At 41.4% G+C, this 26,519-nt stretch overlaps 1 protein-coding gene across 1 annotated transcript in view; it reads right to left on the bottom strand.

Annotated features, from left to right (window-relative positions):
* Positions 1-26,519, bottom strand: part of LOC107123434 (mu-type opioid receptor-like) — a 54,915-nt gene that overhangs the window by 2,742 nt on the left and 25,654 nt on the right. Inside the window, 2 exon segments of the mRNA XM_015426680.1 lie at positions 5,549-6,069; positions 13,509-13,861. Of these exon segments, the coding sequence (XP_015282166.1) occupies positions 5,549-6,069; positions 13,509-13,861 (874 nt within the window).

The raw sequence follows: 26,519 nt of genomic DNA on the forward strand, positions 1-26,519 counted from the left end.
TCAGTAGAACAGATTTCCTCGGGAGGTGGTGGGCTCTCCTTCTTTGGAGGTTTTCAAACTGAGGCTAAATGGCCATATGACAGCTATGCTGATTCTGTGATCAGCAGATCATGAGAGGGAGGGCAGGAAGGGTTGCCTCAGTGCTTAGTTCTTGTGGCCCTTTCTTACATGCCCATGGAAATGCTGATTGCCACTTTGGGGTCAGGAAGCAATTTTTCTCCAGGCCAATTTGGCTAGGGATCCTGGAGGGTTTTTTATCATCTTCTGGATGTGGAGCAGCGGTCCCTGCACATGTGGAGGGGGAGGTATTTGTTAATTTCTTGCATTGTGCAGGGGGTTGGACTAGATGACCCTGAGGGTCTCTTCCAACTCTGATTCCATGATTCTTATTGAAAATACTTCATTAATGTAGCAAGCTACAAGGAGATTCTACTATCATATATATTTATTTCTATGTGGCTTTGTTAGCATGAACACCCTAGCATAAAGCTGCAATCCTAAATGAACTTAAATGCTTCTTAAGTCCCTTGATATATAATGTATTTCAGAGAGATTTAGAAGACCTTAAAATTTAAATATTTCTTTAACTTAATTTTTTATAGTAAGTGCTGTGTATAGATGCCTCAATTGATATCTCAGATATATATTTGGCTCTGTGGATACTGTTCTTCCACCAAAGTTATTTCTGAAGCTCTCAGTGGTTCCAGTGATCTATGGATATCTCATGGATCCAAATGGCTTAATTGTATCTGGATTTCTGCTCCATGACTAGCATTTCAGCTCCTCCCAATAAGCATTTTGCTGCAAACATGAGCTTTATGGTTGAAGAAGCTTCTTATCAGCTTTGACAAATCTTTAGAGAAATAGTATATGCTATTTTAACAGTAAGGTGAAACAGAGGTTACTTTAAATTTCATTCTAGGACAAAAAAGTACTAGTTTCAGAGATGTACAGTATTGCAAAAGGCAGCTTCTCGTTTTCTGTTTACTTATCTGTTTTTGGTTTCCCTAATGAAGAAGCCACACACTATTTATCTTTTCTTCACAATATAATCAAATAACCCTCAACTGGTCATTCCCCCCCCCTCTGTGCAATAGTTAGGAAGCTAAAGAGAATGAAGTGGTACTAATGGCCTGTTCTATTTGGTAGTCAATAAATATCCACAGCAGGTTGCTCTTCTACTAATAAAATCAAGAAGATTGTATTTTTTAGAAATAAATGACAGAAGCATTAAACAGACTTCTTTATGAGCATGCCTTAAGTTTTCATGTAATGTAGGTCAAAAGTCTCCTATTAGACAGAGAAGGTATTTAGTCTATAGAAATTACATGACCAGAATTAAGGCAGAATTAAGGCAGATTTGGGACCACACAGATGATGCTCCCACCTTTTTAAAATAGGAAACATTATAAAGAGAGTGCAAAATACTGGGAAGAATGTCCATATGAAAACCTGTAGTACACTGATGCTCTTTTCTTATAGTATTGGGGGTGGCATACCAAACAGTGAACCCTTGGCAAGTTTGGTCCATTGGGTAGACCTCTAAACCTGAATGTCAAGCTTTAAATGACAGCTTTAAATGAATAGTGTTTCTACAAGTCTACAATTTCTGGGAACAGTTCTATATGTAATAGGAAGTGGGTTTCTAAATCTCTGGATTCTCATTCTCTCTCTGGTCCTTTCTGCACTTGGATCTCATCTCTGGTTTTATCAGAGTTCAACTTGCAACGCAATACCTTACATTTATCCCTGGTTATAACAGCATCTGTTTATCCTGGGAGAAGTGTGGGGCAAAACCGGAGTGGCCTCAATGTAATGTGGAAACAAAAAAATACCCAGAGATAATTACAGGGGTGAACTTACGTGTAGTGTAGAATGTAAGTTTGGGGACAGGGTTGAACCAGAATTTAAGGTCTAGTGTGGAAAGGACCTCTCTCTCCAGAAAAGCAGGCACATGACTTAACTCCTTTCATATGGCTTTTTTAGATTCAGGAATGATTTCCAGGAACATTTCTTTAATATAATTAGGGTTACCATTCCCCAGGTGGGGGTGGGGGATCACCAACTTTTTCATGCTCCCCACCCCCAAAGAGTGATGTTGTGTGCAATGCACTGACATCACCAGGAAGTGATATAGGTGCATTGGTGATATGATACTCTGGTTTGAGGGTGATTTTACCATAGAGTAAAACACAGCAAAGAGCATTGCCTCTGACATCACCAGCATGCCTAAGTCACTTCTGGGTGAGATATGCACATCAGACGACATCCCCGCTGGCGTGACAATTGGACCTGGCAACCCTAAATATTATATTCTAAGCAATCATCAGACAATGAATGTTTCGTTTTGTCCTCCACCATGTTTAGCATTCATATGCATGAAGCCAATGGTAGTGATCAGCAGGAGATTTGGCGCGGTGTGTTACTGATATAACTGATTATACACAGCTCTGTCTCTCAACCTAATTCCAACAAGGTGGTGGAAGTGCTGAGCTAGTGCCAAGAGGCAGCCAAGGATTAAATGGAGGTAAATTGACTGAAACTTAATCCACATAAAATGGAATTGCTTTTGGAGTTGGAGTAAAGATATCATGGATATTGGTGTACAGCTTGTTCTGGAAGGCATATAATCTGAAGGTGCTCTTGAACTATTCCCTGTCCCTGAACAGACAAGTGGCAAAGGTGTCTATGAGTGCTTTTTATCAGCTGTGGCCATCCCTGGAGCTGTAATGTGTTCGATGTGGAACTGACTTTGAAGAGGCTATAGCTGGACACCCCAACTGCTATAAAATACAATGGCCAAAATGATATCAGAGCACCACCACACTGATCATACAAACCCAGTGTTATACAGCCAGCTACACTAATTTTGAGCTTGTTTCCAGGTCTAATTGCTGGTTTTTTAAAAAAACAAACCTTTAAAGCCCTGAATTGCTTTGGTCCAAAGGACCTGAAAGACCTTTTCCACCTGTATGAATTTAGGGAAACCTGAGATCATCAAGGTTTTGCTGCTTTTGGAAGTTCAACTAGTGGGGCCTTGCAGGAAGGCCTCCTTGGCTGCCACCCATAAACTGTGGAATTCCCTCCTGAAAGAAGTATGGTTGGTAGCATTATTATTATAGATAACACAAAAGTATCACTTGAAGACAGATCTGTTCAGGAGGGCCTTTAAGGAAAATTAATTTTTCCTAGGATTTTAATTATTTTAAATTAAGGTCTTATTTTTATTTCTTTTGTGTTTCATTCTGAGAGTCACTGTTCCTGAATGGAAAGGCACCATAGAAATACATAAACCAAATACAGTTATAAATAATACTAATATTCAGACCACTGATTAGCTCATTGGGAGGCATTTACAAAGTAGCTGTATGTCCAGTTTTAGAGTGGTTTGAACTTTTTTGCCTCCCAAAATGGGCTTTTCAGCTCAACCACAATTCTAGACACGGCAGTAGTTCTTCATTGCAGTAGGTCATGAAAGTAAGTAACAAATCTCATAAGAACTTCCTTATCATAAAAGATTAGTTTCTGAGGACCAATGCTATGCTATGCTATGCTCATATATGCTATGCTCACATAAAGGTTTTCTTGACATGTATTAGGGCTTTAAAGTATAGGTTTCAAGATATTTTTACAGGGATAGATCCTATGAACTGTGAATGGAAGGTACTCACAGAGATGGACATTCTTCACCTTCTCCTTCAACCAACAGTCCCTTGCGATTCCAAAAAAACCCTGATACTGGTCAGGGGAGCCATGTAGGCAAAATGCTTTTTTGAAGTCACAGGAGGCTGATGGGGAAAATAGAGAGGGTTTGAGTCCATAAGCAGCTTGAACTTGTGATTTGGAGGACCCATTCCCTTCGTTTTAAATTCTTGTACCTGAAGATTCTTGTATTGGCTTTCAAAGGGAAATGGATGATTTATTATGTTTTATCCAATTTTTTCAAAGATTTGATATTTCCCCTCAAATATTTGAAAAAAAATTGAATGATGGTGCTGGAGAAGACTCTTGAGAGTGCCTTGGACTGCAAGGAGATCAAATCAGTCAATCCTAAAAGAAATCAAACCTGACTGTTCCCTGGAAGGCCAGATACTGAAGCTGAAGCTCAAATATTTTGGCCACCAAATGACAGGGGAGCACTCACTGGAGAAGACATTGATGCTGGGAAAGACTGAAGGTAAAAGAAGAAGGATGAGACGGTTAGACAGTGTTATCGATGCAATGATGCAACGAACATGAAATTGAGCAAACTCCAGAGGATGACAGAAGACAGGAGGGCCTGGCGTGATGTGGTCCATGGGGTCACGAAGAATCAGACTCAACTGTGCAACTGAACAACAACAAATTCAATTTTTCCAAAGATTTACTACCTACAATTGTAGCTGTATCTTAAACTGTGTGAAAATATAATGTTGGATGGCAATTTGCATGGCTAATTAGAAGAGCAGACACATGAAAATGGTGATAGAAACTAGAGCTGTGTGTATGTAAGGTTGAAGTTGTTGCCAGTTATGGAGAATCCAGCTATTTATATAATCAGTGGGGTAATACTAGTGCTGCCATGTCACATCATTTGAATAATCAAACATGGAGTAGGAATGCAAGTCATTAATTCCTAATGGCTATCATATGTACTAATTTCAGTTCTCAGCACGGGTATGACAAACAGAATCATACTATATTTCTACAAAACAACCAACCCTTTTTGGTTATTTTTACTGTTTTAGAGCAGATTTGAAATTGTTCTTTGCTGCCTTCAGAAGCCATTTTAAAAAATATTAGGCAAGACTGAGGTTTGTTTAGATACATACGGTAATTTTGCTTTTACACACTAAGTGATAATGGAGAAATAGTATATTTAGCCTGCACAAGCTTCTCCACAAAAGCACTCTCCATTGTGTGTTTTATATGAATAACTGCCAGCCAGATAGATACCTCAGAGTAAGTTTATACCTTAATAATATGTTTGTGGACATCCTGAAGACACTGCTGAGGAAATGGATCATCAAAGCCTGCTCATAAAGCATGGAGCATGATGCAGACAAATTTGAAGATATATAGCAAGTCTATCAAGGTGTCAAACAGGGAGCTAAGGAGCAGGACAGTTTAAGACCCTACAGGGCTGATCATGAAGCCAGCTGATGGTCAGAGCTGATAGCCCATGTTTATATGGACCATGGCTCTGATTTGGTATGTCAATATATACAGTTCTAGAAAACGGAGCAGTAACAAACATTCTGTGAGTAAAAACCATGAAGGCATTTCCTTCCTTATCTAATGCGTCATCCTTGCATTTATATGCACACTGAGGGCCTGATCATGCATCCGGGAGCTCCCAGGTTTCCCAGAAGCTGATGGGAACTCAAGCTATCTAACAAGCTTATATTAGTCTTTCCCTCAGTAAAACCCCAGTTAAGGAAAATAAATCAAAAGAGCATTGTGAATATTTCAGGAGCTATGCATCAGTAAAGACTGTAACTTCAGAATTCATGTCATCACCAGGAGGAATTCCTGAATCCAGAGATGACATCTCCACGGCTAGTCATACCTGATGGTTAGTCCTATCCACTGTGTTGGCAGTGGAGGCATGCTCATGAGTGTTTTGTCGAATTCGGGTGGAGTTTTGTTGCTCAATTGTTGAAGTTGTTGGGATGCAGAATTCTCTGAAACACCTTTTGAAGTTTTCATCTAGAAACGCATAAAGCACGGGATTAAGGCAGCTATTTGTGTACCCTAAAGCAATGCAGAAGTGCCAGGATACAGTCTGGAAAGTAGTTTCCGGAATACGGACCAAGGCATTAATGATAACATAGATATGAATGGGAGTCCAGCATACTATAAAAACAGCTACTACCACAAGGACCATTCTGGTGATCCTTCGGAGGTTTCTGTCTTTCTCCTTGGACCCAGAAAGCATTCGGACACTCTTCAGGCGTAAAATCATGAGTCCATAGCATACTGTGATGATGAGGACTGGCATGACAAAGGCAAAAATGAAAACACAGATTTTCAGCAGGTTATCCCAGTACCATGTTGGGTGAGAGAATGCAAGCGTGCAATCAATAGATCCTGTGGAAACAAAAGCAGAGTGATTTTTAGTGGAGGACTGCATTTTCTTAAATGTCTTTTCCCCACCCCTCATCACACATCCTAGCTGCATTATAATTCAACGTGAGTATGTTAAAAGGATTGCTAAAATGAAGCATTCATGCTGCTATTTTATTTTGCACCAATATTTTCCTGGCTGGGAAAAAAAAAATCTTCTGTCAAGGAATCTGGCACCAGTGAGAAACAGTCAGCAAGACGCACCCCTGAAAGACGGTGGAGGAAAACTCAAATGGTAGTCTTTAGATGGTGATATTTAAATTCTGTCAGGCCACAGCTGAGGAGACTTTCTCTACTGCGTACTTAGCCTCCACAAGAGCAGAGATTATGAGAAAAAGGAGGAGGAAAAAGGAGATAAACAAACTCCCTTCTTTCTGAAGTTGAGCCCCCCCCAACTGACAATGAATTGGGAAAAGCAGCCTTCAACATTCCCATATTATTTCCCCGTCAGAGAAGAAAGACATTTATAATGGCTGATTTTGAGTAAACCGCTGGCAGGGAAAGGGTTAAACTGTCAGATTAAAATGTAGTTGTTTTCTGGGTTTTTTTGTTCATTGGCTGTTGTGTTAGGTCCATGCTTATGTTCTGTTGTATGTCAATGTTTAATGATTTAAAAAATCCTGTTATATCTGTAGGTTTTTTATTATCATTTTTAATTGTTGCTGTTATATGCTTGGAATTTGTCAATGATTCTTATTCTGGCTTCAGCAGCCACTGACTACGGGCTCTCTGGGAGCAAAGATCTGCACAGCAGCTGGAGCCTGGGTCTTGCTTTCAGAGCACATAGAGGTCAAGGTCCCACTCCGGAGTTTTCTGGGTCCAAAGCAACATGCTGCATCATTGTCACTGGCCAAGTGAACTGGATGAATCAATGATGCTCTCTGCTTGGTGTAAGCCTTAAATAACTTGCAGAGGAAGAAGGCCCACCTGTTCTTGGACTCCTTTCAGCCAGAACTTGATTGAGGCCTGGTTCTGCAAAGAACAATATGTGCCTGAGCAATGGTCTGGCTCAGTGGCAGGAACTCAAGCCTGCTGTTTGGCGCTTTGGTGCCATTGTGCTGCTTTGTTACAGTCCTGCTATCTCTGCTGCTTCTGTTGGGTGGGAGGAGAACTAGAGGACTAGTGGTCTAGGATCTGACAATACAACGAAAGTGGCTGGCCTGGGGCACAAGGAGTTGGCGGCAGCATCTGCAGTTGAGGCTTCAGGAGCAGGTCCTCAGGATCCAGGTGTTCTGGGTTGGGGAGAGGGGGTGGGTCTTACAGTCCCAGGTGTCTCCTCTAGTCTTCCTCTGGGGGAGTCCCTGGTTCATCCTGGTCACCCTCAGATGAACAGTCCACTCCTGGGTCTGAGTTTGTCTCAGAAGGGGTCCTGACAGTTTTGTCCTTTGGGCTGGGAAGAAAGTGGCATGCCTTGGGGGAAGCGATACCCTATGGCAAAGGAATGATGTTTCTGTAGATATAACTCTCAATTAGCCTTAAATACTAGGAAATACTTTCCAATACCAATCGGGGCTGAGATAAAGTGATACCCACTCTTAGCTTAAGAGAGGGAGTTGCTGGGTGTCTGTGTGAAAAGAAAGTGCAGTTCAAGTGGCAAAAGTGATTGACAGAGAAACAGACTGCTGTGTGATGCTTAGTTGCTGGGTGTCTGTGTGAAAAGAAAGCGCAGTTCAAATGGCAGAAGAATGACAGAGAAACAGACTGCCGTGCGATGCCTGGGGATGGGGTTCAGGATTTCTCTCTCCGGGGATCAGATGTGGAGAGATAGATATGTTGCCCTGTAGGAGTGGCTCTGTGCCTCACCATGGACTTTGCTTGTAAATGTGTAAATAAAGCATACACTACAAAGCACCATATGTCTCCAGTGCTCTCTCTCCAAAGAGAACCAGATCAGGTAAGAGCTGTTAGCAGCAGTGGAGAACTGATCTGTTCCCACACATGCAGAGTTGCTTCCAATAACACTAACTGCAACAACAGAATTTTACAAAAATCAAAAAACCTTCAGGATATAAGGATTTACAGGCAGAGAGAGGGGAACACAGCAAGAGAAGCATTCAGTAGGTTCTGAACAGTAGACTGTACACACTGCAGCTTCCCTTACAGTTCAAATGGACTAAACACACAGTGTCAGTATTTACATTGATAAAAGTGCTCACTGCTGTCACCTGACACCTCTTCTCAATGGCATGTGTAGTTTTTCACCGTGTTCATTTGAATCTCACACCTTCCTGCCCAAGTGGCAATTCAGTGAGTGCCCAGTTCTTCTTTGTGTGAAGAGATTGTTTCTGTCCTTCTGTTACTTCTCTCTGCTTTCTGGCTTCACTTTCAAGCAGCATTGAGGTATCTTGCCATGCTATAAAGGGGTGACTAGAATGATAAAAGGGTTGGAACACCATCCCTATGAAGAAAGGTTAAAGTGCTTGTGTTAGATCGCGCTAACAAAGGACTCGTAGAGTGATTCAGCAAGTGATTCAGCTTTATTGGAAGTAACGAACAAGCACTAAACTCAGTAAGAAACCAGAACAGAAAACAGTGGGAGCTTATGCTCCTTTTAAACATAACCGGGCTAATGTAGCCACGCCTATTTACAATTAACAACCAATGAGATTGCTTAGTTAAGGACCAATGGGAGTCTTTCCCTCCTAGGGAATGGTATCGTTCTGATTGGTCGCTGTTACGAAGCGACCAATAGGAAGTTCGCTCAGAGGAGCCCTGGTCTGGCTCGAAGCTTAACACGGGAGTCCTATGAGGTGATTCATGTAATCATTTCAATACATTACAATTCCTCCCCCCTAAGTTAAGCCATCATCCCAATTGTTTTATTATTTACAAACATGCAATCAACCTTTGTACATCAGTTATTCCAACAGTATTTACACTCATAGTCCTTCAGATAAGTCGGCATTTGCCGCGAACGCTGGGACCACATTGGCTTATCTTATGTTCTTATGCTAGGATTAAGTTTCAGGTATTTTCTCAGCTTTGGCTATATAGGAAAGCCTACAGGGTTGAGTGCTAAATGCTTGTCAATGCGCTCTGTTCAATTTGCTTGTGGGATTGTTACTTGTCTTTGTTGAGTTCCACTTCCATTTCATTTCATTTTGTGATTTCTTTCTCAGTCATGGAAGGGTTTTCCAGTAATTTGAGGTTGCACCATATTTGGTCCTGGGGTCTCATCAAAGTATATTGCGCATCTTATGGCAGCCTTATGTGTCCTTGGGGGAAAAGGGCTCCATGTTCTTTACACTCATCACTGTAATCCACCTTCTGTAGTTCTCTTGTCCAGCTTTTAGAGTTTTTCTATGTGAATTTAGGCATAGGCTTTGTATCCAAATACTGATGTGCTTTTTGCTTGGCTTGGATGCATGCCACAATTTTGCTGGCAGAGTTTAAATAAGCAAGGAAGTGGAGCACTGACTGTTTAGAACAAAATAAGTAGGTTTATTAAAGAAGAACAAACTGTTATAGAACATAGAAGAGAGAGAGCCTTAACCAGGCCTGTAGCCAGGATTTTGTAATTCAGGGGGCCTTTAAATAAGTCGGGCGGCACTGACGTCATTTGGGGAAGCAAGCCATGCTTGGGGAAGGGGTAGTGGCAGTGGAGGGCTAGATGGAAGTTGGGGGGCCTTGGTAGGAAGTTGGGGGGGGGCAGGCCTCAAAATGCCCCACTATAGCTACCATCCTGGCCTTAACTGTCTAGGCTAACTGCTGAAGGAGGAACAACAAGAAGAAGGAAGCTCTGTAGGAGAAGGAAGTCTCCAGAAGAGCCAATCAGGAGACAGCAAGGACATAATTTGAAACTGTGGGCAGTCCATAATTTAGCTATGCTAACTAGCAGTCCTTCAGCTGTCCCCCTGTAGCATGATCTTCAAATCTTCTTCGTAAGGCTGCACTATAGACCTTGCATATTCCAACACCCCTTTTCAAGGTCTATTGTGCTAGTTAGTCCACAAGATTCATTCTTCTTCGTAGAATCTCAAATTTATCATGAGGAAGCGGTTTGGTAAGGACATTTACAATCATGTTCTCAGTGAAACAATATTTTAATTCAGCAGTGCACTACAGTCCTTGCATATTCCAACAAATTTATGTGCAGTGTTGTCAATGGCCTTCAATGGTAACCTATTTTGTAGATACGTTGCTGTCATAATCACCTTGCCCCAATACCTGTGTAATCTGGCATACGGTAATATGCATTTGGACATCTCAGCTACAGTGTGGTTCTTTCTTTCCACAGCTCTGTGCTGCTCAGGCATATATGGCACTGTTGTCTGATGCTCAATGCCCTTCAGGTATTTGTCCAACTCTTTAGCTACATACTCTCCTCCATTATCTGTGTGCAGTATTTGTGCCTTTCTTTGAAACTTGTTGCTGGCTGCTGCCACAAACTCTTGATGTTTTCCTGGCATTTCACTTTTCTGCTTCATCAGATATGTGACAATGTATTTGGAATATTCATCAATAATAGTCACCAGGTATTTGGTTCTATTTGGTGTGAAATTCCTCATAGGTCCACAAATATCACAATGGATGATCTCCAAGGGATGTGTAGACTTACTCTGACTGCTTTTGGTGAATGTGGTGTTTATTGCTCTTGCTTTTATGCAATACTAGAAATAAGGCCCGTTGTGGAAATAAATACAATGAACTCTAGAAAGAGGCTCTTGGAGAGTGCCAAGGCCTTGGGCACTCAGCGTCAATGTGCCATGGCGACCTCACCAGGGTATAATGACACAGAGTCCACCATTTTCTCCAGAGGAACTGATCTCTGCTACTTGAAGAGCAGTTGTAATTTTCAATGATCTCCAGCCCTCACCTAGAGATTGGCAACAATTGTTACTCAGGAGGAAATGGCTGGTTTGGAGGGTGGAGTCCATGGCATTGTACCTGTCTGAGGTCCCACCCCTCCTCAAACTTCACCCTCTCCAGGCTCCACCCCCCCAAATCTCCATTTGGGGTAACACCTATGTTTGGATTCCATAACACATAAGTTGCTTCTGGGCTACCTCATCTCCATGAGGCAGCAGTCCCAGACTCTCCACTCCACAGCTCCCTTCGATTCCTCGGAGGGGGGGGAGTGCTTTATATGGGCTGTTATATGGTGATATTGGTGATACAGGGTCACTCATAGCTGTGTTTTTTGTTTGTTTGTTTTCCTCTCAGTTGTTTGGATCACAGAATGAAGGGAGCATAACTCCACAAAATCTTATTGTGTATAGCTACCATCTATAAAATATCAGCCTGGAATTTATGACATTAATCATTGACTGATTTGAATGATCTGTGGATGTAATCCCAAGAACACTTTCCTGGGAGTAAGCTAGGGTTGCCAGGTCCCCCACAGCTATTGGCTGGGGATAGGAGGATAGGGTTGCCATTTCCACCCTCCAAAGCATCCATTTTCTTCAGGGGAACCGATCTCTGTAGCCTGGACATGAGTTATAATTCTGGGATATCCACCGATCCCACTGGGAGGCTGGCATTCCTAGAGTAAGCCCCACTGAATAAAGTGGGATGGCTCCCTGACTCTCTTTTCTATGGAGTTCTTAAAGCAGTATTCACTGGTAATAACGAAAACTCTAAGTAAGGCAGTTTAAAACTATTAAGCAATGGAACATCACAGAACAGTAAATCGGCATCAGAATACAATTCTGATTTTGTGGGCATTTGTTTACTTCACAGCTCTGGAGTAGTCCTTTAATTGGTAAAAGTCCAGTACATTTTCATGAAACTGTGTGAGAGAAGAAACCTATCAGAATTTTTTTTAATGTCACTCAAATGACCGGAACACATTTACTGAGATTTTAGTAGGTTTTAATATGAGTAAGCTGCTCTGAGTCCCATTGATTGAGAGAAAAGTGGGGTGTAAATAAATATCTAAGTATCAAACATTTAAACAATGAAAACAGAAGGCAAGGTTTCTAAGTGATCTTCAGACTGACTGAAGTAATATTGATCACAGCTGATAATTGATACATTCTGAATAACTCAGATAGTGTAATGGAAACATTCATAGCTGTCTTCATTCATATTCTGTCAGTTCTTTTGTGTCAGTAGAAAAAGAGTGAGATAACTAACAACTCAATATGAAACATCTGCCATCTGTTCCTATAAGGAAAGGCCATCTTTCATATTCTCCTGTGCATTCTCTGCAGTAGAAACAGATTCAGTCCAAAATGATCTCAAAAACAAACAAGTCTGCCTTTACGCTTAACAGAATCTTGATTTTAAAATAGTTTTCACTAAGTAATAAATCAAAGCCTTTTAAAATATAAAGCTTTAAAACATAAATGTTTGAATAACATAAAATAATAAGTTTATTGCTGCTGGCTGCTGCTCACGGAGAGAGTTGTATATGTACTTATTACCACATACTAGTAAACAGGGCTCTTTCTGTAGAAAAAGCCCAGCAGGAACTCATTAGCATAATAGGCCACACCCAACAGCAGGAACTCATTAGCATATTGGGCCACACCCCTGACAGCACAGCTCATTAGCATACTAGGCCGCACCCCCATGTTACTAGAAGTGTGGTTATCCAGCCACACCCACCTTTTGCTTGTTATTCTGTTGACCTTGTTTGTTGTCAAAACCCAGGGCTTTTTTGTAGCAGGAACTCCTTTGCATGTTAGGCCACACACCCCTAATGTAGCCAATCCTAATGAGTTTCTGCTGTTGGGTGTGGCCTATTATGCTAATGAGTTCCTGCTGGGCGTGGCCAACTTGGGAGCCAGCCAGAACTCCGTTCCTGTGTGTTCCTGCCCAAAAATAGCCCTGCTAGTAAACAGTACTAGCATTCTGCATATATAGGAATATGCTTCTGTCTGATGCTAGAAAGCCCCTCCCCCAAATCCTGGTCTGACTGAAGCCTGTGAAGACATGACAATAGCCCAGCAGTCCATTTCACATTCCACTTTGCATGTTCTTGCTGAAATGATGCTCACAGTTACGAGGTAAATTCATTTAATAGCTAAGTGTAAAACTGTCCTATTCTGAAACTTTTAAAATAATCATTGCGTCCTGGACTATGTGAATACCAAATACACATCAAATATAAAATCAAATTTCAGCTTTTTGGGTGGCCCAGAATTACATAAACTATTTGGAGGTACACATTGTTGCCAGGTCATCGCTTGCAAATGTCAAGTTTTTCTAGTGAGCAGGAGGTCTTGGGCTTTCTGAATGCCAAATTTCAGCTAGTTGTTAGTGTACAAATAGCACCATTTTGGAAAGCATTTGGGATTCCAATTTTGATAGAGGTATATTATTGTAAAATTTTTGGATGTTTCTAATACTTGAGTTGCTTAGGAAAGTATCATCATAATTCAGATACCTGGGTGAGTGATGCCCAGGTATGTCATATACTGACATAGATGGAAATGGAAAATGGAATCCTTACTTACCATTACTTTCTTTTGTGGTTGCCATGATCATAACTGGGATACCAATGGCTGAAGAGACAATCCAGTTGCAGACATTGACAATTTTGGCATTTCTGGGGGTGCGGAAATCGAGAGCCTTGACTGGGTGACAAACTGCTATATAACGATCCACACTCATGGTGCAAAGAGTGAAAATGCTTGTGAACATATTGTAGTAGTCTATGGAGATAACAATCTTACAAATGGTTGTACCAAATGGCCATGTTCCCAAGAGATAATTCACACTTTGGAACGGCAGTGTACTTGTTGCTAAGGCATCTGCCAGGGCAAGATTGAAGATATAGATGTTGGTTGCAGTCTTCATTTTGGTGTATCTAGAAAAGTCAGCAAAGTAGAAGAATGAAAATGTGTACCAAGATCAAATGAAAACAAGACTCAGCTGTAGGAAATCTTCATGGAGTAATAGTGTTGGATCCCAGGCAAGATCTCCAGTGACAAAAGGATTTTTCCCCCTCAAAGTAAAAGAACACCTCTATCCTCCTTCCCTCCCATAACAGCCCAACATTTCTCTCTAAATTCTGCTCCTGGTTTTGTTGGAGACAGAGGAGAGCATGAGGAGAATCAGAGGTCTTCTATGTGGGTGTATCAGCAGATCCCTTCTGTCAGCAGAAACTTCAACTGGATCCAATCTTGAATTTTTACCTTGCTCCAGCAAAGCAATCCACACTTACCAAATTCTCCTAAGTAACATATAAAGGAGGAAAGAGGAAGCTGGAACCACTTGTGCCAAGCAAATGACACATGTTAATGGAAGACTTTAGCAGAGTTTTATCCTGTGTGGTACAATTAGCGTTGCCAGGTCTCTCCAATTAGCTGGCGGGGGATGGGGGGGTGCACTTACCAGGAGCAGGAAAGAACACCTGGCATTTCAGTGATGTGCCTACATGACCCGGAAGTGATGTAGGCACACTGGGGATGTTGAGAGCGATGCTCTGGTTTTGGGTCAAAACCCCAGAGCATTGCCCCTGTTGCCCACAAACCAGAGCATTGCCCCCAATGTCCCCAACATGGTTATGTCACCTCCAGGTCATGTAGGCACATTGCTGAAATGCTGGGCAGTCCTCCCTTTTTTTGGGGGGAGTAATTCCCTCCATCGGCCAGGTGGTTGCTGGTTGAGAGGTGGGGCCTGGCAGTGGGGGGTGTGTGTGTGGCATCCCTAGGCACAATTCACAGTTGGACTACACAGAGATTTCCTTTGAGGTGGTAGGTAAGACACGCAGTGTTACATTGACCCAGATCTTGCCATCTCTGGAACAGTCATCGATCCCTTATGTGGATGCAACCCTGAGCCGAAGATTTTAGTGTATCGCTCTGCCTCACTTGCCATATGTAGGATGCTCCTTTAAACCTCTAATTGTGCTACTGGTACTTAGAACCAGGCTGCCTGTCCCACTGAATAAAGCTCTGTTATCTTCCACCAAGTACTTTGGTTTAACGGCAACAAATCAACATTTAATTCAAGAAACGTACCCTTGAATTAAACTAAAGCTACAAACAAACATGGAGCAATGTCCAGGAGGACTGATAAGAAGGAAGATCAAGATAGGTAGCCGTGTTTGTCTGTCTGTAGTAGGAGAAAACATTAAGAGTCCAGTGGCACTGTTGTATACTGGGTATGTTGGAGGAAGACTCAGTGATTCAGCATAGTGATCAGCTCAGTTTATTAGCACATGTATACACAACAACAACTAGCCCACGAGGTCCTGTATTTATTGGGTTCCCAACCCATTCCTAGTCCGCTCCCCTCTTCCTACTGGTGGGTTTGAATTTCCCTTCAGGGATCCTATTGGTGTTCCTAGGATCCTTGGTCCCTTTGTTATTCAGGACCAAGCTTGGACTAAGGATCATATTGGTGTTCCTAGGATCCTTGGTCCCTTTGTTATTCAGAACCAAGCTTGGACTAAAACGCTGGCTTCCTAGTGACTCTCTGCAGACACAACAGGCACCTTAAAGACAAAATTTATGGTAGGGTATGAGCTTTCATGAGGTATCTGAAGAAGTGAGCAGTGACTCACAAAAGCTCATACCCTATCACAAATTTTATTAGTCTTTAAGGTGCTACTGGACTCTTACTTTTTTCAACTGATATAAGAAGAAAGTTTGATGTCTTTCTTTTTATGATTTAAGGTCACTGGCCTTTCTCCCCCTTGACTGGGTATACTGAAAAACAGCTGCTGGCAAAATAAAAAATAGAGTCTAGGGCCATCGTGTGTCATCTTAGACCATTTCCACATAGGTTACTTGTCTTGGGTTCTTTGCTGTTTGAGTCTTGGGTTCTTTGCTGCTTGAAAGGCATCCCCCCCCCTTCCCCACAGCACTGTGGTACATTTGTGCCCTGTCCAGAGTTTCCATGGCTTCCCCTGATATCTCCGAAACCTGCTTTGTTCTAAATTTTAGGGAAAGGTCATAGCAAAGCCTGGATGGCTACTGTGCGGGTGAGACAGTTCTAAACCTTCCATTCACCTGCGGTGGGGAATTATCTGCTCTGTCCCAATTTCCCACCCTGAGGAAATGAGCAGTGGGAGAAAAATAGTTTCCATGCTGTGATGATGTAGGAATTTCCTCTAGGTTAAGGCAGCCTAGAGGGTTACCTAAAAGTAACATCACATCCTTTCAAAATTTTGCCCTCCCTAGGCAGTGCCCCTCCCAAATCTCCCAGCATCTGTCAAGACAGTATAGCAAACTGTAGAAAGTTCAGCCATTTTCTCCACAGTGGCCATCTCCTCCCCTTAACACTGGGGGTTCTTTTTAAAAATCAGCAACTGAATAGTGGTATCTTCTGATATATATAAAAGCCCTGGTGTATTGGCACTTTCCAGCTCTCTGTGCTGTGTACACCATCAGCCTTTGGCCCATCAACAGCCATTCAAGAGTACTCACATGCCATTGGCTGGGTGCTGGGTCCACTCCTCTCCCCTGCCCTCTGCCAGCCTGACAGAATAAACTGCCAAAATGGCTGTCTCTCCTGACAGACAATTCTACTTCTGCTTGGCTCCTCTGCGACAGGCTGGCTAGTGTAGAGGGCCATCAGCTGTAAAACCATTCCCTTCTCCTCCTGCTGTGGGTCTAACTTTTCCCTCAGTGGCTGTTGCTAGGCAATCAAGCTTGGTTCTGTCAGTAAAAAGACAAAGGCAGGAGGCCCTTTCCAGGCCTATTTTGGCCTTTGTAGGGAGCTCATTGGGGCCAGTCCTGACTAGGGTTGCCAGTTCCAGGTTGGGAAATTCTTGGAGATTTTGTGGTGGAGTCTATGGAAGCCAGAGTTTTGGGAGGGGAGAGCTGAATACGATGCCATAGACTCCACCCTCCAAACTAGCCATGTCCTCCTGGGAAACCATTATTGCCATTCTCCAGGGGAGGGCTGAGATCACTCAGAATTGCAACTGATCCTCAGATGGCAGAAATCAGTTCCCCTGGAAAAAAACAGTAAGCTCTGTGTCATTATACCCTGCTGAGGTCACCACAGCAAATTGATGCTTAGTGCTCAAGGCCAGGGCACCTGCCCAGAGCCTCTTTCTAGAACTTATTATATTTATTTCCACAATGGGCCTTATTCCTAGTATCAATATAATGTTATAACAATATGTGTAATAGGTCCACTGAATTTCTCGCTTTCATTGTATCAAAAAACTTCTCTCTCCCTCCTTCAGGAATTCTGTGCACTCTTTATGTCCTCATGAGGAAGAAGGTGGCTGCTTTGTAGAAGTGAAACCAGTGAAAAAGTCAGACAGAGACAGACTGAAAAAAATCAATTAAAAACAGAAAAGAAAATATTTTTCTTACATTCTGTTTAGATGGAGAATTAATTTCATTTTCAAATTATACCTATAATTACAAAACACCCTATTTTTGTAACTATTGTAATTAATATTGAAAGAAATGTAAAAGTCTAATTTCCAAGATGTTGCTGTATCCATCCATGCAGCTAACAATAGCTTTAGTATAGTTTTTAAATCTGTAATATCGTTTTTAAATCTGTATTTTTCACATATTATAATTTCGGTTTATAACTACTGCACTGTCTTCCACTATCATTCTACTCAGATGCAATGCATCATAAACTGAAAAAATGAAAGTTAAGCAAAAGAAATGGTTTGGACGTTATGACTCCTGAATTTAGAACAGAACAGTTCGGAGGTGGAAAGAGGTAGCAAATAGGTAGCAACTAAACTCAGAGGCAACAGCCTTGAAACCACACAAAATATCTCAGACTGTTCAATTCTTTTCACTTTGTACATTTTTAGCAAGGCTCTTGGGCTGTAAAAAGACTTCATTTCATGGCTTTTATAGAGTACTCATGAAAAATTTCACAGAATGGGCCATGCAACATTTACTCAACTGCTAAGCCTGAGGCTCCACGAGATGCCAATGGGGCAGCACACTGGTTAATTAATGTGTCTGCCCCATTCATGTACAAAGTGGGGATAGGGAGATTAATGACAAAAGGCATCCTGGTGCCTGGAGCTGACTCCTACTGCCTCTTCCCCCAGCTATCTTTGTTTCACCTCATTGCTACAGGGAATTTTGCCCACAGCCTGGCTCACTGGAAGAAAAAGGGCCTGCTTTGATGGGAAGATTCAGCTGTCACCCTGAATATTACATTAGCTGATCTCAAGGAATGGATTTCCATTTACAAGGAAACATTCATTTTAGAATAATTTCTACTAGATAATTATTGTTTTAAATATATAATTCAGTTTCAGTAAAGAAATTTAAATTTGGATAGTCCTATCTTAAAAGCAGTGGTCCTGGGATAGTATAACGTGAAACCTTGATTGAGCCCTGGGCTTTCTCTGTTGACCTCCATTTTCTATAATGAGTAATCACACCAAATCAGGTTTTAAAGTGATTATACGTTTTAAAGGTTTGGACTATAGAATACCTAGTTAGTAATGAGCAGGTTTTGAGCTATGAGGAAATTACCTTTCCACTAGGCAAGAGACCCTTTTTGTTTCATTTTTTCCCAGTTAGATACATGCTTAATTCTGTAGTAGGAAAATATAGCTATTTAAGATCTTTAACCTTGTTTGAGGTGATAATTAGTACAAATAATATATTTAGAGGATCTATTGTAAATATCCCTTTTGTTTGAATATACAGAGATCTCTTTTAGTTACCACAATAAATGGAATAGGGATTTACAGACAGATATCAGACTACAGACTGTGACTGCAGCCATGAAATTAAAAGATGTCTGCTCTTTGGGAGGAAAGCGATGGCGAACCTAGACAGCATAATAAAAAGTAGAGACATCACCCTGCCAACTAAAGTCGTATGGTCAAAGCAATGGTATTCCTGGTAGTTCTGTATGGCTGCAAGAGTTGGACTATAAGGAAGGCCGAGCACCGAAGGATAGATTCTTTTGAATTATGGTGCTGGAGAAGATTCTTGAGAGTCCCCTGGACTGCAAGAAGATCAAATCAGTCAACCCTAAAAGAAATCATCCCCGACTGTTCCCTGGAAGGCCAGATACTGAAGCTGAAGCTCAAATACTTTGGCCACCAAATGAGAAGGGAGCACTCACTGGAGAAGACCCTGATGCTGGGAAAGATTGAAGGTCAAAGAAGAAGGGGACGACAAAGGATGAGATGGTTAGACAGTGTCATAGATGCAACAAACATGAAATTAAGCAAACTCTGGAGCACGACGGAAGACAGGAGGGCCTGGCATGATGTGGTCCGTGGGGTCGCGAAGAGTCTGACTCGACTGTGCGACTGAGCAACAACAACATCAGACCAGAGGAGTAGAAATTATTATTGAATATTGCCTTGCCTAGACTTATGTTCACAACTATGTATTAAATTGTTTTAATAATTTATGATATTGTTTTTAATGTTGTTACCCATCCTGAACCTTGCGGCACAGGGGAGGGCAGGCTAGAAGTCTAATAAATAAATAACTAAATAACAACTTGAGGCAGAATTCTTTAAAATGTTTTTTTCAGTGGAATCTTACTCCACATAGCCTGGCTATTATGTATAGGAATACACAAGATGGTTGTTGGGAATGTGGATCATTTGGTGCTGATTTTCTTCCTATCTTTTGGAGCTGTGCAAACATATAGAAATGTAGATTTTGGGGATTTTGTAATCTACTTCATGTTGGTCTTAAAGGTGCCATTGGACTCTAAATTTGATGTATTAAGTATTAGTTTACCTCATGATCCGAAAGTTATATTACCGGGTTATATTAAAGATCATGCCATTTTGGAATAGGTCATTTTGGAATTTGGAATATGCCTTAAACCGTCTTGCAGTTGCTAAAAGAATCCTTGCTACTAGATGGGAAAAAGCAGACCCTCAAACTCAGAGATTGATTGAATTCGGTTTGGGAAAATGTATTGTTTATTAAATTAACTTATCACCAAAGAACACTGAGAAACTCTTCTGCTATTTCAAATAAGTTTATAGAACTTTGGGTAATGTTCTTAATGTTCTGGAATGATAAGGCTATAGAGGGAATTTTAGTTTTTCTAAGAGCTACTGCGAGGAAACTCAGTGTGGTAATGGTATTTATATTTTGAGGAATTGTAGAATTATTGTTGTTATAAATCACTGTTTCCTTATTAAATAGCAAGAATAGATATGAGTTATTTTTGTTGTTTCTGAAGATAGGAGAATGTTAATTTTTTATCTACATGGGCAAGCTAATCAAGATGTATTGTTTATATTAAAGCAATTTAGTGAGCTGGTAAATTTTATTTATACATTGTCTCACTGAATTTTGAATCAGGATATTATTTAAGCCCATATGTCTTGTTGAATCAATGTTATGTATTAATTGAACAAAGAGATCTGTATTTTATATTTTGTATATATTTATGTCTCTAAATAATTTTTAAAGTATCCCTGCTTTTTAAAGTACCCCTGCTTTATCTATGGCTGGGAAAACTTGTAAAGCATGAACATGGCTGCCCCCATTATACCTAGCTTGGCACTTGGGTATCTCAGTGGTCAAGAGAGGATCCAGGCTACTTCCTGTCATGGCCTCCTCCACCTCCACCTTCTGCCTGATAAAGATCTGAGTCATCATGACATAACAATTCTATATGTTTACTCCTCCACCATCACCAGGTCTGGCATGGCTCCTGGCTTTGCTGCAGCTGATGGAGGAGGGTATTAATTCTCAGTGCAGCCTACAGGTGGTGTTAATGGGACACAAGTGTAAAGTTGTATGATGAATATATTCTTTCAGTCCTGACAGTGTATCTCTTTGCATTTATGTGCAATCTTATTTGGAGATAACACCAACATTCTAAATTTGAGGCCCTCCATGAATGTGAGGCCTGGGCCAAATGGCCCTCTCCCACCAGTGATAGGCCCTGTGTTATCTCATTTATTTATTTATTTATAGTCCGCCTTTCTCACTTGGAATCAAGGTGGATTACACAGAGTGAGTTAATACAGTCAACATGATGAGACCTTCAATAAAGAATGCAATAGGGGTAGGGATTGTAGAACCAACCCGAAGCCTAAAAAACAGAACTGAACAAAGCATAAGTGTTTACATGACATATTAAATGATGCAGAAATTATATTGTAGTATCCTACTTTCAATTAGCTATATACAGTAGTATAGAACACAGTCCCTAATCATTTATCCAAATAACTTTGTGAATCATTTTGTACAGTACAACCCTATTGCTTGTGTAGAAAAGCTCTCTTGAATAATTGTTTTGTATAGTTTGCAGAAAGGCAGGATAGTGGGAACCTTCCTGACCTCGTCAGGCAGGCTATTGGATTTGACACCTTCAGCCGGCTCTCACTGACTGATGCTGACAGGATCCTGGGTGTTAGGCCTACCACATGCTTCCCACATCCACGTCCCACATGGCTGGCGAAAGCCAGTGGTGAGGGAATACGAGGGCCTCTGATGGACATTAATCAATCTGCCCCTGGATTTGGTGGTCTATCCAAAGGGTCTGAAGAAGACTGTGGTAATACGGCTCTTAAAATAGCCATCCTTGTATCGTTTAGATCCTTCCAATTACTGCCCAGTTTTGAACTTATTGTTCTTGGGCAAGGTAATTGAGAGGGCAGTAGCTGAGCAGCTCCAGCTTTTCTTGGACAACACATCAGCACTTGGCCTATTCCAGTCCAGTTTCTGCCCTGGCCATGGGACAGAAATGGCATTGGTCACCATCACAGATGATCTCCATAGGCAGCTGGATTGAGGAGGTTGGTGCTGCTGTTATTCTTCGATCTTACAGTAGCATTTGACACAGTCGACCATGATCTGTTGACCCACCATCTCACTGACATAGGAGTTTATGGGCTTGTCTTACAGAGGCTTACTTCATTCCTCTGAGGTCAGGGACAGAGGGTGGTGCTAGGGGGGAGGATGTCAACTATGTTCCCCTTAACATGTGGGGTTCCTCAGGGAGCAATCCTCTCCCTGATGCTGTTTAACATCTATATGTACCTTCTTGCCCAACTGGCATGGAGCTTCAGGCTGGGGTGTCATCAGTACACTGATGTTGTTTGTGCTGATAGGAGAACGTTAATTTTTTATCTACATGGGCAAGCTAATCAAGATGTATTGTTTATATTAAAGCAATTTAGTGAGCTGGTAAATTTTATTTATACATTGTCTCACTGAATTTTGAATCAGGATATTATTTAAGCCCATATGTCTTGTTGAATCAATGTTATGTATTAATTGAACAAAGAGATCTGTATTTTATATTTTGTATATATTTATGTCTCTAAATTTATGTCTACGCTGATGACACCCAGCTGGATGGATACATATTGCCAATATTGCCATATCCAATATTTTCCAATATTTTCCGATATTGCCATATCCAATATTTTCCAGGTGCCCCCCCCATCTGGCCGAGGGACTGGAGGCCAAGGCGGGATGGCTGAGGAAGAGTCAGTTGAAACCAACTAAGATAGAGGTACTGTGGCTGGGTGGGGGAGACTCAGGATTGGGGTCCCAGCTTCCAACCCTTGATGGTGCATCTCTAATACTGGTGCAAACCATCGAGAGTTTGGTCATGGTATTAAATGGATGCAAACTTTTGGATCAAATGGATGCAAAATTTTGTAGAGGAAATACAGTTTCAATATTGGGAAAATCTATGGACCTGCTACTAAGGGAAAACTGGTACAAGACGTTTTACTGATGGTACATCACTTCAATAGATATTGGAAAGATGGATAAGAGTTACAAAGGGGCTTGCTGGAAATGTAAAAAAGAAGGCACCTTTCATTATATGTGGTGGACTTGCATCAAAACGAAAAGATACTGGAAAAATATACATGAAGAAATTCAATATTTTTAAAAACCAAATTCCCGATGAAACCAGAGACTATGTTACTGGGAATCTTACCAGATAACATAGACAGAACCTCACCTATTTAAATATATGTTAACAGCTGCCAGAGTAATATTTGCAATGAAATGGAAGATAGAAGACTGTCCTACAATACAGATCTGGAAAGAAAAACTGGCTGAGTATGCAACGTCAGCAAGACTAACCAATTATATAAACAAAAGACCATTGAAAGAATTTCAGCAGAAATTGCAAGCTTATTATTCATACTATGGGAACAACTATTTTTTATTTTTATGTTCTGGAATTACCTGAGTATCATATTAAAGGTGATGAAGATATTGATTATAAGGTTTTTACAATGATTTAATGTTAGTATAGAAGTCTATTCAGTTGTAAATAGATTACCGTTAACCTAAAAACCTATTCTTTAAAGAGCGAATCTATCAGAAATTTTGTAATTCTGTAATATTCAAGTTTTATTGTTTGCTCTTATATTTAACCTGTTGTATGTAACAATTCATAATACTTTATAAATTTAATGAATCTATATTTCTCCCTTACCCCTTTTTTCCTTCTGTATCCCACCCTTTAAAGAGAAAACAATAAAAATTCATTTACAGAGAGTTTGGGCATGGTTTTGGATACTTCCTTATTCATGGAGATCCAGATCACGAATGTTGCCAAGCTGGTGTTCTACCAGCTGCACCAGCCTAGGCAGGTGGCACCTTTCCTGTCTCATCCTGATCTAGCCACAGTAATACATGCAATGGTCACCTCCAGATTGGATTACTGTAACTCACTCTATGCTGGCCTGCCATTGAGACTGATCTGGAAACTCCAACGTGTCCAGAATGTGGTGGCACAGGTCCTGACTGGTGGTGGCACATATTCAACCTGTGCTGCACCGGGTGCACTGGCTCCCAGTGGAGTACCGGGTCAGGTTCAAAGTTCTGTATTGACCTTTAAGGCCTTGAGTGCTCTGGGACCTACGTATCTTCAGGACAGCCTCCTCTGGTATGTCCCCTGAAGAACTTTATGCTCAGTTGGAAATAATCTACCAATGATCAGTTGGAAATAATCTACTGGTGATCCCTAGCCCTAGAGATGTACAGTGCGGTGGCAGGGCTTTTGTTATCTCTGGCTCCTACCTGGTGGAACTTTCTGCCAAATAACATCTGTGTCCTGCAGGACCATATGCAGTTCTGCAGGATGTGCAAGGCATGTTCCACCTGGCTTTTGATTGAGAACAGCAACAGGTACCAATTTATCTGGCACTCCCCCCCCATGGGACAGTAATACATACTGTATTTATTTTGGCACCATCTAATGTTCTTTAATTTTAACTTGACTGTTTTAATTTTGGTTTTATATTGTACTAGGAAAAAGGCCCATTGTGGAAATAAATACAATGGCCTCTAGAAAGAGGCTCTGGGCGGGTGCCCCGGCCTTGGACACTCAGTGTCAATTTGCTGTGGCGACCTCAGCAAGGTATAATGACACTGAGTCCACCATTTTCTCCAGAGGAACTGATCTCTGCTACCTACAGAACAGTTGTAATTTTGAGCGCTCTCCAGCCCTCACCTGGAGATTGGCAATGATGGTTCCCCAGAAGGGAATAGTTGGTTTGGAGGGTGGAGTCTATGGCTTTGTACCTGTCCGAGGTCCCACGCCTCCTGAAACCTCACCCTCTCCAGGCTCCATCCCTCACATCTCCAGGAATTTCCTAGCCAATCATCAATCCCCTATCTCCTTCCCAGCCAATCATCAACCTACCTTTATTTCCCCCTCACTCTTCAGCTTTCCACTCCCCACACACCTGCAGCCTCTCCCGTGCTCCTAAGCCCTGACTTCTACATCACATTGGCTGTCATGGGGGCCACCTCAGCAGCATATAAGGATACAGAGCCCACCATTTTCTCCAGGGGAACTGATCTCTGCCATCTGGAAAGCAGTTGTAATTCTGAGTGATCTCCAGCCCTCACCTGGAGATTGGACACATTTTACCTCAGAACAGCAAAACTGTTTAGAATGTTAGAGGCAAAAGCCAATCAAGTCACATATGCAAATGACCTCTGTGTTCCGAGGCAAAGGCCAATGAGGCTGCAGATGCAAATATCCTCTGTGTTCTGCCTGGCTATGGGGGGAGGGGGGAGGAACAGCAAACTGTTTAGAATGTTGGAGGCAGGACTCAGGCAAAGCAGCCAGTGGATAGGGAGACCCTCTGAATGACAGATCAGAGAGCGAACTGATTTTGGAGCGTGTGGAATGTTCTAAAGAAGTGCCACCACCATCCGGCTTTTATTTATAAGGGAGATTTACTTCATTTATACCTTCACCTTTCTTGACAGTGGGGACCCAAAGCAGCTTACATCATTCTCCTCTCCTTCATTTTATCCTGACAACAACCCCATGAGGTAGGTGAGGCTGAGAATGTGTAACTGGCTGAAGGTCACCCAGTGAGTTTCGACAGAAGAGTGCTGATTCAAACCTGGGATTACCAGATCCTGGTCTGAAACTGTTAAGCACTATATGCCACACTGGCTTTCATGGGTTGGCCACCATTTAACAGTAGCAAGCAGCCAGTCCTTGGTAAGTCATGGAAGTCATGAGCTATCAAGTCTCCCGGTGGTTGCTGCTAGCCCTGTCCCCCATGAGTCCTCCCTCAATGAACCATAATGTCTGACTAGTAGAAGAAATATTTGTAAAAGAACATCTCTGTCTAATCCTCCATTCAGTAATATGAAATTACAATCATTCCCTATTATTCAGTATAATTTACTGTTAAGCTTACACATGGTTGTTGTTAGATTATTTCATTATTTGCCCTAGCTTACTATTTTTAGAATGGAAATTGTACAGTTTTCCAGCGGATTACTTGGCAAACTAGCAAAGCTTGACTCCATTAAGAAACCAGTTGCATAAACCATGAGGACATGAAGAAATATGTGTGTGACATTCAAGGCTAGGGCAAAATTTGATTTACTCTATGTAAACACATCAAAGCCATGTGGCCATCTGTCTGGGGGGGGGTGGGGAAAGCAGCTAGGTCAAATATATACTACAATTAATGAATTCAGTATTTCAGTGTTTGTTCATAAGCACTTGTTCTTTAAAACAGAGTTACAGAGTTTAATCCTCCCTTCCCTGCCCACGCACTTCTTTTACAATGAAGAGTTATTGAAGAAATAAGTGAAGAGTCATCATGCTGAATGTCAGTAGTTTTGCTGTATTTTATGGGGGTGGTGGTTTACAAAACAGGTATATTTGCAAAATATATTACGGGACTGTTTTTGTAACATTGCAAAGTAATATCTATAGGTTCTCCTGAATGTTTACATTTTCCTGCTATAATGTTTTGGTAGCATGGGCAGGAAAGACTGTTGTAAAGCCAAAAGGACAAGAAGATAGCAGCATTAAATATGGAGAATCTATAAATAACCTTGAAGAAAGCTCTGTAAATAGTCCTTCCCCCTAAGGACCACAATAGGAAAACATATCAGCAAAACTGTCAGTTTTTAGGGTAGACTGTCCTTTGGGTAATCTAAAATCAATCCTTTCTCCCTGTCCATATGTATGTTATGGATACCATCCTGGTAATTGAGAAAACAGCCAACTTTCATTGTCATTTCCTTAAACTAAAGAAGCTGTGTGTGCTGAATCATACACAAGGTTGCACAAGTGCAACCAGCCAGACT

This window comes from Gekko japonicus, unplaced genomic scaffold, assembly GCF_001447785.1.
Source record: "Gekko japonicus isolate JY-2015 unplaced genomic scaffold, Gekko_japonicus_V1.1 scaffold2487, whole genome shotgun sequence".
Classification (NCBI taxonomy): Eukaryota; Metazoa; Chordata; class Lepidosauria; order Squamata; family Gekkonidae; genus Gekko; species Gekko japonicus.